This window comes from Episyrphus balteatus, chromosome 3, assembly GCF_945859705.1.
Source record: "Episyrphus balteatus chromosome 3, idEpiBalt1.1, whole genome shotgun sequence".
NCBI classification, from domain to species: Eukaryota; Metazoa; Arthropoda; class Insecta; order Diptera; family Syrphidae; genus Episyrphus; species Episyrphus balteatus.
The window spans coordinates 108,920,901-108,939,390 of NC_079136.1; the positions used below are offsets into that span (position 1 = coordinate 108,920,901).

Here is an 18,490-nt window from a genome sequence, read left to right on the forward strand (position 1 = left end):
AAGGTCAAAGGTCATTAGAAAAGTATAATTTGGTTTCTATGGAAAATTATTTTTCGCCAATATTACTGTCATTTACGGAAAAATCGATCTTAAAAATCGTTTTTTTTTTCAACTTTTCTCAATATTTTCTAAAACAAAAGTATAGTTTTTCTACATAATCTTAAATAAAAGGTTTTAAGCTAAAAAAGTGTATTCCAAAATTTTCAAATAAAATAGATAGAAAACATAATAAATTAATTTTTACCAAAGTTTTGTTAAGATCTATAACACTTTTCGTAAAAATCGTATTTTTGCATTTTTTCAATATTTTTGAGGTTATAAAAAAAAAAATTTCAAATTTTTTTTTTAAATCCAAAAATTATTTTTTTGAAAATTTTATTTTTGGTTTATATTTAAATTATATAAATGCTTCTTCAAAAAAAGTTTCGTTGAAATGGAATAAGCGGTTTCGAAGATAATCGGATTTGAAAAAAAACGGTTCTATGGCAAGTAACGTTAATAATGATTTTCAAAAAAAAAAATTTTTCATTTAAAGATAGACCTTGTCTTAAAACTTCCAACTGAATTTTTTAAACAAAATCGTTGGAGCCGTTTTCGAGATATTTCAATTTTACTAAAATCGGTATATGACAAGTACAGTTATTTTTGGTCCAAAAAAATTAATTCCAAAAACCCCTCTGGAGAGTCGCCAAATAACGCTACATACCAAGTTTGACATCAATCGGTCCATCCGTTTAGGCTGTAGCTTCATTTACAGACAGAGAGACTGCAGACGGACGTCCAGGACCCACTTTTTTGGCACTCTCTACCATCGTAATATCATGGAAAAATGTTATCTCAACTTTTTTTTTGTACGAATGCATAACTTGATATATAGTACCTATATCGCAAGTAAAAATCGTTTTATTACTTTTACTATCTACAACTTTTGCATTTAACTTTTTTCGATAGGAAGTCTACTTTTGAAAGAAATCGTAAAAAACCATGATTTTTGACACCCACCCCACTTTTTCGACCACCCACCCCTTTTCCCCCTATTTGTTTGTGGGCAATTTATTTTTCCCCTTTCATACACCATTTATCCTAAATTTTCCCACCACCCTTATGCTGCTAATAATTTTTTCAACTTTTGCCCTCTAAAACCGGATTGGCACTGGTCTATTACTCTTTTTATTTTTACATCTTCTATTTGAATCAAATAAACTAATGTAGTTTGTTGGGAATACTCTATCCAGTGTTTTAAGAGATCAGTGGACAGTGAAACTAGGCTTAAGTTATAGTGCTCTACAAATTTATTCATTTTAACTTTTTTAGGCAGTTGTTGGAAAACACATTTTTTCCATTTTAAATCAGACAGATATAGTAACTTCATTTAAAAACGAATCATAGTGAACTTTTTTTTTAATTTTATTTTAGCATTTGTTAATAAAAAAAAATTTAAACAAGAATGTATAAGTATTATTATAATATAGGTAAAAAAATACTTTTTGAATTTACATAACATATGTTAAAAGTGGAGAGAGCATGAGAGTAAAAGACTGAGGAGGAGGATGAAACTAAACTTTCCTGAGTTTAGTTTTATTTTCGATAGTTTTTCAATTTCTATGTTTCATCATAATTCAGACAAAAAAAATTTAAATAAATGCAATGATAATGCAGTACTTTTCTTTAGCCTACATTTATAACTCGTCTTTTGATTGCTTACTAACATATTTTAAAATATCACTAGCCTTGCGCGGGCCCGCATAAGTATCCACTTGTTTACCATTCTCAAATAGTAACAATGTCGGGAACCCTTTTATTTTGTATTTTTCGACTGCCTTATGTTGAACATTACAATCGACTGCCCCTAGGCGATATGCATCGGTTGTTGCTTTAGCAGCAGCTGCAGCAAATTCAGGCTTTAAAGTCTTGCAGTGTCCACACCAGGGAGCATAGAACATTACCAAAAGTCGTTTTATTCCCTTGGCCTTAGCTTCAATATTTTCATCCAGTATGATAATATTTTCTGCACCGGGAAAATCTCCATAAGCTTCAGGTTCTTTGGTAGGTTCTTTGGTAGGTTCTTTACTACTATCCACTGGATTCTTCATGAATTTTATGAAATCCGATTCAGTTCGACCGCCATTGTAATCGGTGTTTGTTTTAAGATAACTAAAATACTTAAACGTTGGGTATCCACGAACTCCATAGGCAGAACATACTGAGGCGTGTTTGGTGCAGTCAACCGCAGCTATGGCAACTCTTGGATCTTCACGAAATTCTAAAGCTGCGGCCGCAAACTCTGGTTTAGCTTTTTTACAATGACCACACCCTGTAAATTCAAAATTAAAAGTTTTGTTATTAAATTTGCATGTTATATCATCATCAATTTTATACTTTTTATTTTTATAAAGTAAAGGGATTTATTCCTCAATAAATGCAAGTTTGTTATCATTTTGTTTTTACACAAAACTAGTTTATAGAAATTTGAACGATTGCTTTTTGAAAAAGTATAAAAGTACTTATATATGTGAGTATGAACCTAGCGAAAAGATTTTGGGTGAATCACCTTGAGTGCGGATTTATAAATTTTAATGTCACATTTACTCCAGTCAAAGCGTCATTTGACCTTGCGCACAGAGGCACTGTCAGTTTTTATTTCATAAATCGATAGGGGTATATTTAAAAGGCTTAAACCCAATTTCACACCACCTGATCATTCTTTTTAGTGGAGTTATTCACAAAAATGCATTTTTTGGGATATTTTACTTCTAAGCCAATATCTTTGCTCCAGATTGTCGTAGACCAAAAAATAAACATCTATTCTCTTCCTTATAATATCTTCTATAGTTTTATGTAATTTAATTGTATTTGAGTGAGTAAATACAAAATGGCAGCCATTTAAAGTCAAATTCTTGTTGTTAAAAAACACATTTTTGTGATTATTTTGAAAAAAGCTTATATTATGATTGAAATTTTTCTAATCTAATTCTATTCAAGTCCTGCATTTACAGAAAAAATCAACTCTTTATCATCAAAGATGACCGAGCAATCGATAAATAAACGCACGAAAAACCGGTGCAAAACCACCCAAAAATATCGTTTTTTGGGAATAACTCGGCTTCAGAATGTCCTACGACAAAAAATAAAGCATTTAATTGTTTGTTACAATATTTTCTATAGGGTGCGCTGCGATAGTTTTATTCCAGCTTTGAAAGGTAGAATGAAGGAATAAAATACGTGTGTAAGAGGGAGAAAAATACTTTTATCAATTTAATAGGATAAAGAGAAAAAACCGAAATCATATGTTTGAATTTCGACAGCCTGGTAATAGGGAAGGAGAAATGTAAACAAAAATATTTTTTGTTTACAACGCTTTGTTTATTTTTTTGTTTCCTAGGTGATAGTGATTTGAGTATTTTTGAATTAAATAATTTATTTTTGCAAATTTGAATAGATTTTTGTTTTGGGATTTTTATTTGATATATTCTAAGGCAATAGTGCAACATTTAATTTACCTTGTATTGCATATTATTTATTATAGTTTTTACTTTATAATTTAAATTGATAATACATATTAAAACAAGTTTTAAACTGCATCATTTTGAGTTATAAAGTAAATAAAGCTAAAAACTAAATAATAAAGGGGAGCGTCATCGAGGCAGATGAAATTCAAAGAAAGGTTGTTAGTTTTTGATATAACAAAATGTTAAATGTATACAATTTTGAATTTTAATTGCCACATTCGTCAAATTTAATTAAAATATTTAAGTAGATTATTAATATTATGCGAAATACATACATTTAAATACAATCATCTATATGACGAAATGTTTCGAAATCACTTTTTAAATTTGATGTTTCATTATTTTGTATGTTTTTAGTTTAAAACGCAATTACTAGAAAGTAAGTAAGTAGTAAGTAAGTGTGATTTTTATTTACATTTATAAGAAGTAATTACATAGTTTGGTATACATTTTTCACAAAAGAGCATTCGCATGTGCAGTCAGCCGAAAAGAGAGCTTTAATATTTCTAAATACAAAGTATGAATTGATTTAACGTAAAGTTTACATTAATAACAAGTAGATAAACTAATACAATTACTAGAGAAGATAGGAATAAATATTTTACACATTTACAATAAAAATTTACTTATGGGCAACTATCTCCGTCTATCTTCAAAGCTAAATAGTGACATTGTACAAGAATTTAAGTATCTTGGAGTCTTACTTACAAGTAATTTGAAGTTTGTGAAACATGTTAAGGAAAAAAGCACTGAGGCTAAACTAGTTTTAAACTTGATGTGGCCCAAGTTTTTTGCAAACCAACAAGTTGATATTAAGTGTAAATACCGTGTGTTTCATGCTACAGTCAACACCTGTATGTGCTACGGTGCTCAAGTTTTTGGTTACTTGGCTCTCGAAGAATTCGAAGCCGTTCAAAGGCATTTTTTCAAACGACTGTTTAGATTGCCTTCGTCAACTCCGAGTTATGCAATCTATGTAGAGTCTGGTATAACGCCAATTTATACTCAAAATCTTAAAACTAACGCTGATTACATAGTAAGAGTTATGAAAAGAGAAGAGAGAAGTCTGCACAAAACCATCATGTTGCGTCTATTACTTACCAATACAACACCTTTTAAGGAATGGAAACAGCTTGCCCTATCTCACGATGTGAACTTTTTACCGACGGAGTCAAATGTGGACCAATGGCCAGCTTTGTTTGAAAGTATTATTTCTAAGATAGATGAAAAAGCCTACATCCAGCACCAAGCCAAAGCATCATCAACTACATCCAGAAACGTATACAGAACTCTCAACCACCACTTGCAATCGGAAAACAACTATTTCACCAACGAACTATCGGCTGAAGCTATAAGCTACATTTTTAGAGCACGGGTTGAAATGCTTAGCCTCAACTGTATGCCTCATCGCCCTGATCTCTCACAAATTTGTGGTTTGTGTAACAGAAGAGAAGCTGAAGACACTCTCCACTTTATTGCGGTTTGTCCAATACTTCAAGAGATAAGAAGATTACATTTAGATGAGAGCTTTATTTCCCCAATTCGTTTGCGCGAAATACTTAATGGTGCCCAAGGGTGGTCTAACCTATACAAATATTGTAAACATGCGCTGACTTTTCGGAATAGTTACTTATGAGAAATTCTAAAGTTATCCCAGCTATTGCAGTTTAAATTATTTTATTTTTATTTTGTGTTTCAAATCACTGCAAAATTGATAGAGTCAAATCCTGTAAAACTTATACCATTATTGTGTTATTATTATGAACTCGTACATATATAATTTATTTTTGTGTTTCAAATCACTTGAAAATTGATAACATGTTTAAAGTTTTTATAAGTTTTGAAAAAATGTATTTTGTGTTTCAATTCACTTCAAAATTGTTACTTATATTTTCAACTAATTGTTAAATTTTTCCTTATTTAATAAGTTTTTATTATTTTATTGAATTTTGTTCATTAGCCAATTTTTATAAATTATTTCAATATTTTCAATATATTTTTTTCTTTCTTTATTATGAAATGTCATATCAGGCAGACGGCAGAATTGCCACGTCCTTATTCTTAGGAATAAATATTGTAAACCTTGTTTTATGAAATAAAGAATTTTATGTATCTATCTATCTATCTAGTGACATTTCTTCCAGATTGAAAATTTAAATAATATTCCAATATTCAAATTTTAAATAATATTCCAATATTTTGGTGACTCCTTCATTATCTGATTATTCTTAGTCCCCCAACCCCCACTCCTGCCTAAATAATTCCAGGAATAGGTCCGCTCTCTTGAACCAGACGGCGCTTCAGTCGATTGAATTCATGATAGTACTATAGCTTATACAGGTTGTCCCACAGTCACCGCCCCAAACGAAAACCATCGATTTCTGAGGTAATTTCAAATCGAAAAACTTAAGAGGTAATTTTCCTCGTTTTCTACCCGTTTTCGAGTTATGACGGTTTTTATAATCTTTGTTTTCTTTTCCTTATACTGGCTTTATCTTTGCCAAACTACGTCTGATTTGAAAATTTTTTTTACAACCAATCAAGAATTTATTACAGTTTAAATATGTTTTCAAACTTTTTTTCTGCGAACAACCGTTTCTCTGCAATCTTCCATCAAACCCAATTTTCTTCGTTTTTCAAGTTGTTTTTTTTTCAATTTCATATCATTGTATTCAAAAAAAACACGTAAATGAGTATTAATTTTGTTCACTTATTATTAAAGCCCAGTTTATTTTCTTAAAAAATATAACTTTTTTTTCATATGAAAGTGAAAAAAAAACAACCTAAATAACGAAGAAAATTGGTTTTAAACAAATTTAAACTGTAATACATTTTTGATTGTTTGTAAAAAAAAATTTTTCAAATCAGACGTAGTTTGGCAAAGATAAAGCCAGTATAAGGAAAAGAGAATAAAGATTACAAAAACCGTCATAACTCGAAAACGGGACGAAAACGAGAAAATTACCTCTTAAGTTTTTCGACTTGAAATTACCTCAGAAATCTATGGTTTTCGTTTGAAGCGGTGACTTTGGGACACCCTGTATATACAAGGGTTTTCTTAACCTTCATACGGTCCTCGGGTCATTTTTGACCCATTTTTCGAAAGAAATAAGTTTTTCTTGAAAACCTAATTCTTTAAGATTTAATGTTTTGGGACTTTTCGTAAAGTTTAAAGTTTGAAATACTTGTAATTTTCATGAAAAATATCTTAACTTTTAAATTATAAACCAAAGCAGTAATAATTATTCAAACAATTAAAATTTTTGAATGCATTTGGTAGCAGAGTTATTCAAGGTTTCGTAACAAAAGAAAAAAATGAGAAAAATTAAGATTTGTAGTCACGGCACATGAAAAACCGTAACAGGGTGACCATTTTGTCGACTTTTTTTCAAATGCCCATAACTCACAAAATATAATATATTTTTCTGATAACTGTCACCACCTTCCCTATCTACCGTTTTTGTTTCGACGTTGACTTTTGAGACACCCTGTATAACACTATTGTGCCACCCCACTTTAATTATTGTGCAACGGTAATGCATGCTTGTCAACAAGAGGTTGTAAATAGGCTGCAAATACTTCAGAATAAAGCAATGCGAGTGATATTGAGAGTGAATGTTCATACCCCTATAAGAGTTATGTTGGATGCGTTAAATTGGATGAGTGTTAAATAAAGACTAAAATATAGTGCTATGCTATTAATTTATAAAATGAAGAATAATATGGTTCCTGAGTATTAACAAGGTAATATTATCAACGTCGGAGATGTGCAACCATATAATTTGCTCAATTGCTAAAACTTAAGACCAAATAGGTGCAACAGAAGCAGCACTCAGGACTCATTAATGTACATGGGTTTTAATTCATTCCGAGTGAATTAAAAAAATCAGCTAAGTATAAATGTTTTCAAAAATAAACTTATTCTCCATATAAAAAATTGTGATTACCCACATTATGTTTTGTTCAAAAAGGTTTTCTAACCTCATATACTGAGTATTTTAGGATCTAGGGCACACAACAGAGCCTAATCTCATGCAATGCAGAGATAGAGGTAATCTTGGCTTATGCCGAGATGGTTCCAGAAACTCTATTATTATTATTAAATTACTGTTTGAAATGTACTTACAAGGAGCATAGAACATCACCAAAGCATGCTTTTTCTTTTTCAAAAATGGTTTAAATGATTCCTCATTTAAATGCTCCACATCGGATTCCTCTTCTTCCCATGATTTTTCTGGCGGTGGAGGTGGTGGTGGTTCTTTGGGGTCCTTCATAAAATTAACAATTTTTTCTGCATCCCTTAAATTGACATCAAACTGAAATTCCCCATTTACAAAATACTTCACAGTAGGATAGCCCTTGACAGCATATTTTTGTCCTATGGTACTCTCCTTTGTTGCATCAAGAGCAGCCAATATACCGGGTACATTTTTTTCTTTCATCATTATAGCTGCTTTTTCATACTCTGGCTTCATACGTTTACAATGCCCACACCAAGGAGCATAGAACATAATCAACACCGACTTCTCATCTTTAATTGCCGGTTCAAACCCCATAGTGGTCAAGTGAACAATTTCAGAGCTTGTGTCTGCTGACCAGTCTTCTTCTTTCGGTTTCGTTGCTGCTGGTGCGGACGGATCCTCCATAAAAGCCATCAGGTCGGCTTTATTGTTTTCGCCTTCGTAAGTTGATTTAAGTTTTCCGTTTTCAAAGTATAAGAGGGTAGGAAAACCACTGATGTTGTAAACTTTCCTTGCCAGAGCATTTTCTGTTCTTTCCACGTCCATGGCAGCCATTACATACTTGGGTTTCAATTCTGTTGCTGCCAAAGAAAAATCTGGCTTCATTCTTTTGCAATAGCCACACCATGGTACATAGAACATCACCATTGTAGGCTTTGGCTCTTTTTTTAGATACTTTTGAAACGTTGCATAGTCGGAGATGTGAAAGACATCTGACCCTTTAGGGTCCTCTTCCCATGGCAGCTCACCTGTTGGATCGCGCATGAAATTGGTCATACTATTTACAGTCATCTGACGATCGTATTCTTTATGAAAATCACCGTCTTTATAATGTTTTAGAGTTACTGGTGAAGGTGTTACTTTGAGTTTCTTACAGATTTTCTTTTTTTCAGCATGGGAACAATCAATAAGGACCATTGTTCCTACTCCTTTGACCGCTTCAGCGGTATCACGGAAAACTTTCACATTCGAGTGGTTGTCTCGACTACCTGAGGAGAACATGATAAGGACGTTTGTTTTGGTGCGTAGAAGTTTTTTGAGTTCTTTGACATCGTTGATGTTATCAATGACCACATTCTTGTTTGTTTTTGCCAGGACACAGAGGAATAATGAGGTAAGAATCTGAAAAAGTTAAGGCGCAATATTAGTTAGAAATCAAAATTTATTTATATGAATCTTACGAGTGATGGTAAATGGATTCTTTTGATGTTCATATTGTCGGATGATTTTATTTTAAATTATTCTAATAAAAGCAGGATTCATGCAAAGTAATTTTATTTCACCGGCACATTGCAACCAAGGAGAATTATGATTTTTCACTTCACTTTTCACTTGGCTTGATTTTTAAGTTTTTCTTCCTGCTTTTTGATGACGTTTCTGCTTCAGATTTCTTATTTTCTTGTAAAAAAAAATATAGTTTTACTTATTTAGTTTGAAATTTCAGAGATAGATGGCAGTTTATAATTTAAGGTCTGTTTGTTTTTACATCCCGTATAACAGATTTTTTGTTCCAACACAGCAAACGTAGAACTACAGAAAAAACCGGTGAATTATGTACGTAAAAGAAGTACTTCTTTTCCACTGAAAAAAGATAGGACCTCGGGAAAAAACTCAGTTATATACTTCCTGTATATAAGACTACGTGAAGCAACTATCTCTTTCTCGTATGCAAGATGAAATAAATTTCCCCTCCATCAAAAGTACAGACAAATGTACTTTAAAAGTACATCAGCGAAGCACATCTGGAAGTGCTTCTGATGTATATTTGCCAGTACTTTTTTAGATACAGAAAAACCACTGAAAATTGTACTTTAAAAGTACTTATTAGGAGTACATATTTCACCGGTCCGTACTGCTAAAATTCCATGGCTGCTCCAATCTAGAAGAAGTGGTGAAACTTGTACGTAAAGGAAGTAGTTTGTTCCTAGTGAAACTAAACCTTTTGAAATTACACATGAAACAAATTTATATGATAAATTGAATTTTATAAATAGTTTTAATTCACTGGCTTTTAGTGAAAAATTATTTATAAAAACTTCAATTTAACATATAAATTTGTTTAAAATGTTATTTCAAAAAAACTTTTATCTCGTTAAGCCTGGTACGCTGCTCGCGCTAAATTTTAGCTCCCATACAAATTATCGAAAATTTTTAGCCGAGATAAAATGGATCCCATACAAGTTATCGATAACTTGTATGGGAATTTTATCTCAGCTAAAATTTAGCGCGAGCAGCGTACCAGGCTTTAAGAATAAAACTGTAATTTCACTTTAAATAAAAAAATCCTTAAAAAAAAAAGCAAACAATTCTTTCATCAACCATTATATTTATTTAATATTTATTGGAAACACACAAAATAGTTTTTTTTTTTGAAAACTAAATAAATAAAAAAAAATTCCTGGCCTGGCCAGTTGAGAATAGTGAAAAAGAAAAAATTACTCTGCACTTTGCCCAACTAGCACAACAGCTTCTATAAATTGAGATCTCGCAGGTACTACTTTTTATACAGCTTGTATTGAGCTTGCTTCGGAATTTAATTGCTTATAGAAGTTCAAACTTGTTTAACAACTTCTAATAAGTTGTTTAAATACTGTTAAAGAAACTGAAACGAAAAAAGCTTGTTTTCGGAAAAGTCTGCTTAATGAATTTATAGACCCAACTAACAATTTCGATGTTATAACGATGGTGAGAAGCTTCTCGTCATGACTAATTTCACACCTAAAATACTCATATAACCCTGTTTATTTTCAAAAAGGACCCCTTTTTTCTCTCCTATTAAACTTATGAGAAGTGCAATGAAATACTGCTGTAAAGTTTCTCATCAGTAGCCGAAAGTGGTATTCGATCCTATAGGTGTGGGAAGAAGTACACTACAAGACTACTGTAAAGTTTGTCATCAACAAACGAAAGTGGTGGAGGAGAAATAAAAAGTGAGGTTGGTTATAAAAGGAGGGGAAATAAAAGGAGGAGAAATAAAAAGAAATTAAATTATGTTGCATTTATATTGATTTTTATTTAAGTATTAACTTATTTTTATAAACCAAGTTTATCTGAGGAGCTAGGTTGATACTAAAAGTAGGTGTGTTTTTTGTTTATCTATATAGATTTTGTTCAAAAAAACGACATCGAGATTTTTGAATTCGAAACAATTTACGTGTTAAAAACAACAAAAACTTTATCTGTATAGATTTTTGCAAAATCCAGATAACAGAAGTGCCAAGGTAGTTTCATTAGGTGTATTTTTTATTACTGGACAAAAAAAAAACACCTCGGGGCTTAACCTGAAATCTTGGCAGCACTGCATATTTAATGTTCCGAAAACAGCAGACACAACAAAAATTTAGAGTTGTCATATTTTCGCTTTCGGGTTTTTCTTGTATTTTTCTTGTATGTTTTACAAAGAGACACAAAAATGTATGCTACCAAAACTAGTTAAATACATTTTGTCATTCTAAAAGTGAGTTTTCACGTTTTTAAACAAATTCTAAACAATTTTTGAAAAAAAATAAGGTGTTGTTGTATTTAACATGTAAATTGCTTAGCCCCGACTACGTTTTATTTGTCCAGTTAAGTCCGGTGGTAATAAAAAACACACCTATTGTTGTGTTCATACAGAAATATCTGAAAATAGGTGTGTTTTTTATTACCACCGGTCTTAACTGGACAAAAAAAACGCCTGAAATCTTGGCAGCACTGTATATTAAATGTTTCGAAAACAGCAGACACCACAAAAATTTAGAGTTGTCATATTTTTAGCTTTCATCCTTTTCTTGTATTTTTCATGTATGTTTTACAAAGAGTTACAAAAATATATGCTAGCAAAACTATTTTAATACATTTTGTCCTTCCAAACGTCAGTTTTCACGTGTTTAAACAAATTCTAAACAATTTATGAAAAAATTAGTTTGGTAGCACAGATTTAAAACTCTTCAAAAAGTTAATCCCAGAGAAATCTCCGGGCTAAACAACTAAGCCCAAGGGGCTAAGGTGTTGTTGTATTCAACATGTAAATTGCTTATCCCAGACTGCGTTTTTTTTGTCTAGTTAAGACCGGTTGTAATAAAAAACACACCTAATATTAACAAAAAAAAAGCGGAGAAAATGAGGTTTGAAAAAAGCTCTCATAGAAAAAAATAATCAAAAAATAGTTTGACATAGTTGCATTGAAATGTTAATATTTCGGTATATATGCAATCCACTCTTCATATGGATTTCAAAAATCCCGATGTCGTTTTTTTGCACAAAATCTGTATAGATAAACAAAAAAACCTAGTATAAAAGAGAAATACTTTAAACCTTACACCAATTTTAACTGTTTTTATATTTTATTTTAAACTATTTAACACAAAAAATAATTACAATAACGCACTTCGTCGCCTCAATAAAATAATGTCGTATGTTACATTCGGCTACTTTTTAGTCCAGTAATTTTAGGTTTTATCTGCGGAAAAATTCCTACTGGGCTCGATTTTGGTATAGACCTTCGTTACGGCGTTGTTATGAAGATGTGAAAAATCGACATTGATATCGTGTCCGCGTTAAGAGTTATAGGGGTCAAAAGGTCACAAAAACTGGTTTTTCACGATTTTCAGCAAAACGGTAAGTCTTATCAAAAAATTTTCAATGCAAGAATTGTAGACCAGATTATTATATATAAAAAGTGTCATGACACTTTTTTTCCTAAGACCCACCGTTTCTTAGGTATAACGATTCAAAAAGTTGAAGTTTAGTTGTAATCGTCATAATCCTATTCCTGAAAAAAAAACTCCTAACTGAAAAGTTCCTGAAATTTCATTATTTTTTTAGCTTGAATTTCGTTCCTCAACTGTTAAGAATATGGGGAAACCAAAAAAAAATGGAAATTTTCGCCATTTTTCCGATTGGGGCCCTTCTCCCGAAACCATTTCCCTGGGAATTTTTGTTTAGAATATGTCTAAAAATACACAGGGTGTGCAATAGAGAATGGACAACCCTAAAACGGCTTATAGCTACACTTATGATTGTTCTAAAAACAGATAGAAAAAAGTTCTATCGCAACCAGTTCATAAAATATGGACTTTTTTTCGTTCAGTGTATTTTAAATTTTATCATCTTATGTTTTCGTTCACTACAACCACGAATGAATGAATTTTATTTATTTCTTTTTTTTATAATTTTCTACAATAATTGGATGAGTACATAAACACTTTAAAAATTTCATAGCTATTGCACATTTTCGTAAAAAAAATTTTGAAATCTGTTTTTTGATGCAAAATGTAAAAAAAGTATTTTATGAAAAATTTTAAACACCTGTGGTATTAAATAAATCTATAGAAACCTAGGTGGCCAACTTTCTTAAAAATATTCTGGTATAAGGAGAATATTTTTAAGAAAGTTGGCCACCTAGGTTTCTATAGATTTATTTAATACCACAGGTGTTTAAAATTTTTCATAAAATACTTTTTTTACATTTTGCATCAAAAAACAGATTTCAAAATTTTTTTTACGAAAATGTGCAATAGCTATGAAATTTTTAAAGTGTTTATGTACTCATCCAATTATTGTAGAAAATTATAAAAAAAAGAAATAAATAAAATTCATTCATTCGTGGTTGTAGTGAACGAAAACATAAGATGATAAAATTTAAAATACACTGAACGAAAAAAAGTCCATATTTTATGAACTGGTTGCGATAGAACTTTTTTCTATCTGTTTTTAGAACAATCATAAGTGTAGCTATAAGCCGTTTTAGGGTTGTCCATTCTCTATTGCACACCCTGTGTATTTTTAGACATATTCTAAACAAAAATTCCCAGGGAAATGGTTTCGGGAGAAGGGCCCCAATCGGAAAAATGGCGAAAATTTCCATTTTTTTTTGGTTTCCCCATATTCTTAACAGTTGAGGAACGAAATTCAAGCTAAAAAAATAATGAAATTTCAGGAACTTTTCAGTTAGGAGTTTTTTTTTCAGGAATAGGATTATGACGATTACAACTAAACTTCAACTTTTTGAATCGTTATACCTAAGAAACGGTGGGTCTTAGGAAAAAAAGTGTCATGACACTTTTTATATATAATAATCTGGTCTACAATTCTTGCATTGAAAATTTTTTGATAAGACTTACCGTTTTGCTGAAAATCGTGAAAAACCAGTTTTTGTGACCTTTTGACCCCTATAACTCTTAACGCGGACACGATATCAATGTCGATTTTTCACATCTTCATAACAACGCCGTAACGAAGGTCTATACCAAAATCGAGCCCAGTAGGAATTTTTCCGCAGATTGGGTTAAAAAATGTCTAAAATTACTGGGCTATTTGGGAAAACGCAATTAAAGTTCAGGGGTCGAATTACGGCATACGTTCGTTAACGTATGGTTGCTATGCGTCCTTATTTGTTTCTACTGATTTAATAGAGAGAGCAATAGTCAAAACGTTAACGTATGATCGTAATCGTGTGCCGTAATTCGTCCCCAGATTTTTTTCTCGAAAACTGTACGGTGAATTTTTTTAAAAATATCATGACATATACAGAAAATATATTGAATTATGTTAGAATTATTTCAATATTCCAATCCAGTGCCTACGTTCTGTAACTCTCGCATCGAGAAATTTCTCGCATGAAACACGCAAATCGGAACAATAATAATGTGAATCGACACAAAAATCATTTTCTCACATTCGTTTGTTTCTATAAACAAAATTTTTCTCGCCTTGAAACATTTCTGAATGAAAATGCTTGACAGACTGGAAAAATGTGAATAAAGGCTTGGCCACACCGAAGGGTACATGCGGTAGCGGTACGGGTACTTGTATGAAAAAAATTCCAAACTGACACATCAACGTTCAGATGTGGAATTTTTTTCATACAATTACCCGTACCGCTCCCGCATGTACCCTCCGGTGTGGCCAAGCCTTAAAACTGTGTCTGTAAGAAAATAATCGAGAAAATTTCTCGATTGAACTGCCAACATTTCTCACAAGCAAAAAGGATGCGAGAAAGTAAGATATTTGAAAAAAAAATTGATAATCTTGCATTAAATGTGAGATGTTACAACTGAAAATGTGTTCACGTTAATTTATTTTTGTGTCACTTAAATTTTCAAAATAAAAAAAAGAATATTGAAGAAAAAAAATGAAAAATTTTCATGTCCTAAACGTGACTTGAACTCGGTACCCTCCACTCGCCGACCGAATGCTCTTCCTTCGGACTACCGAGCCTTGGGATATTTAATGTAAAACTATGTCCATATGACCTTTTATGGCCAAAGGTAAAAATATTTTCCCTTTTTTTGACAGTTTCCAATATATTCCAATGGAATAAAAAACTTACAGGGCTGCTTCTCACATCGAGATACAGACACAGGTTATTTTTCCAAATAGAGAAACGTTTGGAATTTTTGTTTCAAAATTTTTCGATGCGAGAAGTTCTCGACTGAGTTATAGAACGTAGGCACAGAAACAAATAATAGTCAATTTTCTCCAATATGCCGATGTCGTATGTAACGTTTTCACAGAAACTATTTGTTAGCCAAACACATACGACAAATTGATGACACATACGACAAAAATAAGCAAAGTTTTATTCGACACTTGTTTACGACATACGACAAATAGATGTCAAATTCAATGCGAAAAAAAAACAAATAACTAGCGTTAATTTATTAACTTTTTAAAATCACATTGGCTCTTGGTAATTACTAGAGCTCTTGAAACCCGGGTACTCGACGACCCGGGTATTACCCGGGTAGCACCCGGGTACCCGGGTACTCGAAATACCCGAGTACCCGGGTCCTTAAAATACTCGAGTACCCGGGTACCCGAGTATCCGAGTGTTTTCAACAGCTCGTGTAACCAAGTAAATTCGCGTAAAACAAAACTTTTTTGTGTTTTTTTTTTATTTTACTATAATTAACCAGGTTGACACTTTTTGGGAATTTGTTTGGCATTTAAAGCGTTTCCTGGTTGAACCAAAGTACACAGATATGACCAATTTGGTCATGTACCAATTTTACCTATGATATAAGGTTGCTTTATAAAAGTTGTCATTTTAAAAGTGGCAGCCCTATATTTTTCATTATAGTTATCAACTAACAATGACAGACAATCTCCTAAAAAGTGTCAACTAGGTTAATAAATTATAGCAAAATAAGAAAAAACAAAAAATAATTTTTTTTATTTGCGTATCTACTTGGTTACACGAGCTGTTGAATATACTCGGGTACTCGGGTACCCGGGTATTTTGAGGACCCGGGTACCCGGGTATTTCGGGTACCCGGGTACCCGGGTGCTACCCGGGTAATACCCGGGTATTTTGGTACCCGGGTACCCGGGTAGCTTTGGACCCGGGTATTACCCGGGTAGAATCAAGAGCCCTAGTAATTACCCGAGTCTAGCAAAACTCAATTTTAACAAAAACATCAATGGTAAAATAACATACCTACATCTAAAAACAATCAATTGGTTTCGAAGCAGTTCACCTATAAAATGATAGACCCTTTTTAATTTGGAAGTCAGAAATATCATATATCAAAAATCACATACATATAAAAAAATAATAGGTACATTATTTTTAAAGCAATTTTAGAATTAATGAGATCACAATTTATGGGGACTTTTCACGTGCCGCGAAGCTTTTCGACCCGTGTGAACGTAAGTCGCAGGCGACTAAAGTGACAATCCCCATAGAAAAATCCTAGTCGACCGACATATCGTGCGGCTAAAATCGACTCGTGAAAAGTCGGCATTACTATTCAATTATTACAGTTTTAAGATAGCACGATAAAAGCTTCATACAAATTTCGTAGGGCCAAGTTTTCATTGCCACTGGATTCGAAACATTGGGGGAACCTAAAAGATCGGCATCAAAGAATTTATCATCCAATATTTCTTTACGTATGCTAAATTAATAAAACCATAAAACCACTATTTTATGCATTTTGTATGCATAAAATATAGCATAAAACTCCTCGGATAAACTTTGCGCAGGTCGACTCGTCCGACCTGCTTGACATCTTGATTGCAACTGAAATTACACTCGTCAGTGTATTTCCTAATGGGACAAACGAAAAACGTTTACTGAAATTCCAGTAAAATATTGTTGTATGTGTTGCAAAAACAGCACATACGACAGTAATTTACCAAACGAAGAAAAACACTGATTTGTATGAAAAAATTGTAGTATGTGATAATTTTTGTCGGATGTGCACGTTTTATGTGCACTTACGACAAAAAGCTACTGAAAATGTTTGTAAGCCTACACATACGACAAAATGCATAGCGATTATCTCGGAAACGGATACAGATATCGAAAAACGGATTTCACAGAACGAAGGAGAAAAAATCAATTAGCAAAACTGCATTCAAATCTCAAAACCTCAATTTTGCACATACGACAATATTTTATTGAGGCGACGACTTGAGAATTTTTAAGTGTGAAGCCTGGTACGCTGCTCGCGCTAAATTTTAGCTCCCATACAAATTATCGAAAATTTTTAGCCGAGATAAAATGGATCTCATACAAGTTATCGATAACTTGTATGGGAATTTTATCTCAGCTAAAATTTAGCGCGAGCAGCGTACCAGGCTTGAATAAAAATCAAACACTTTTCAACTAACATTAGGTGTGTTTTTTACTACCACCGGTCTTAACTGGACAAAAAAAACGCCTCGGGGCTTAACCTGAAATCTTGGCAGCACTGTATATTGAATGTTCCGAAAACAGCAGACACAACAAAAATTTAGAACTGTCATATTTTTCGCTTTCGTCATTTTTTTGTATTTTTCATGTATGTTTTACAAAGAGATACAAAAATGTATGCTAGCAAAACTATTTTAATACATTTTGTCCTTCCAAACGTGAGTTTTCACGTTTTTAAACAAATTCTAAACAATTTATGAAAATATTAGTTTGGTAGCACAGATTTAAAACTCTTCAAAAAGTTAAGCCCAGAGAAATCTCCGGGCTAAACAACTAAGCCCAAGGGGCTAAGGTGTTGTTGTATTTAACATGTAAATTGCTTAGCCCAGACTGCGTTTTTTTTGTCTACCTAAGACCGGTTGTAATAAAAAACACACCTATTATTACATTATGACACTACTGTAAGCACGAAATTTCTTAGGAGTATAAATATCAGCGTTTACTGGTAATTTTTTACCGTGGGTAGTATACGAGTTTTATAGGTGCGAATAGCCCTTTGGGCTCGAAACCCGAAAGCAAAAATGTTAGGTTTGGATTTTACTCCCATTTGCCAAAGAAGAGTTTATTTTTTCAGGAGAAACAAAACTACTATCTTTTGAGGGGAAAGATTTTGGTAAATAATTAAACACATACATCTACAAAGTAGACTTTGTTGGTGGTTGTATTTTCCCTTAAACTACTATTACTATTTATTTTAATTTTTGTCTATTTTGTTTCTTTTCCTTTTTTGGAAATTCCACTGCTTTTTCTGAAATGATGAGAATATTATTTTAATTGAAAAAGAACACATTGTTTTATTTTCATCACATGGCCCGGCCAGGAATCGATCCCAAGTACCTCTGCATACCAAGCCAGCACCTTACCAGTAGACCATGCTCGAATATTAAAGATGAGTGGAAAATTGGGAGCTAATTGAAACCTCACATTGAAATGCAATGTTTTTTTCTAATGCGTTACAAACATTGCATATCTGCAGGATAAAAACTTTGCATACTTGCAGGTGAAAAATATTGCATACTTACAAGAACCTCTTGGAACAGGTCTTATAGAGGCCTTCTATC

The 18,490-nt window shown here is 32.3% G+C and overlaps 1 protein-coding gene across 1 annotated transcript; it reads right to left on the bottom strand.

Moving 5' to 3' along the window:
- Window positions 1-1,389: 1,389 nt before the first annotated feature.
- Window positions 1,390-9,153, bottom strand: LOC129914410 (protein disulfide-isomerase A5). The gene is made up of 3 exons (XM_055993655.1): window positions 8,932-9,153; window positions 7,636-8,872; window positions 1,390-2,314 (listed from the first exon to the last, which is right to left on the bottom strand). Exons 1-3 carry the CDS (start codon window positions 8,962-8,964, stop codon window positions 1,680-1,682), a joined length of 1,905 nt encoding a protein of 634 aa, XP_055849630.1. The 5' UTR covers window positions 8,965-9,153; the 3' UTR covers window positions 1,390-1,679.
- Window positions 9,154-18,490: the final 9,337 nt, after the last annotated feature.

What these genes read in the sequence shown, in the direction of transcription:
- LOC129914410 (XM_055993655.1), bottom strand. Translation starts at nt 8,964, where the DNA reads ATGAACATCAAAAGAATCCATTTACCATCACTC. An exon ending in GAATCCATTTACCATCACTC is followed by an intron (nt 8,873 to 8,931) that starts GTAAGATTCATA and finishes TAACTTTTTCAG; the next exon opens with ATTCTTACCTCATTATTCCT. An exon ending in GGTGATGTTCTATGCTCCTT is followed by an intron (nt 2,315 to 7,635) that starts GTAAGTACATTT and finishes TTGAATTTACAG; the next exon opens with GGTGTGGTCATTGTAAAAAA.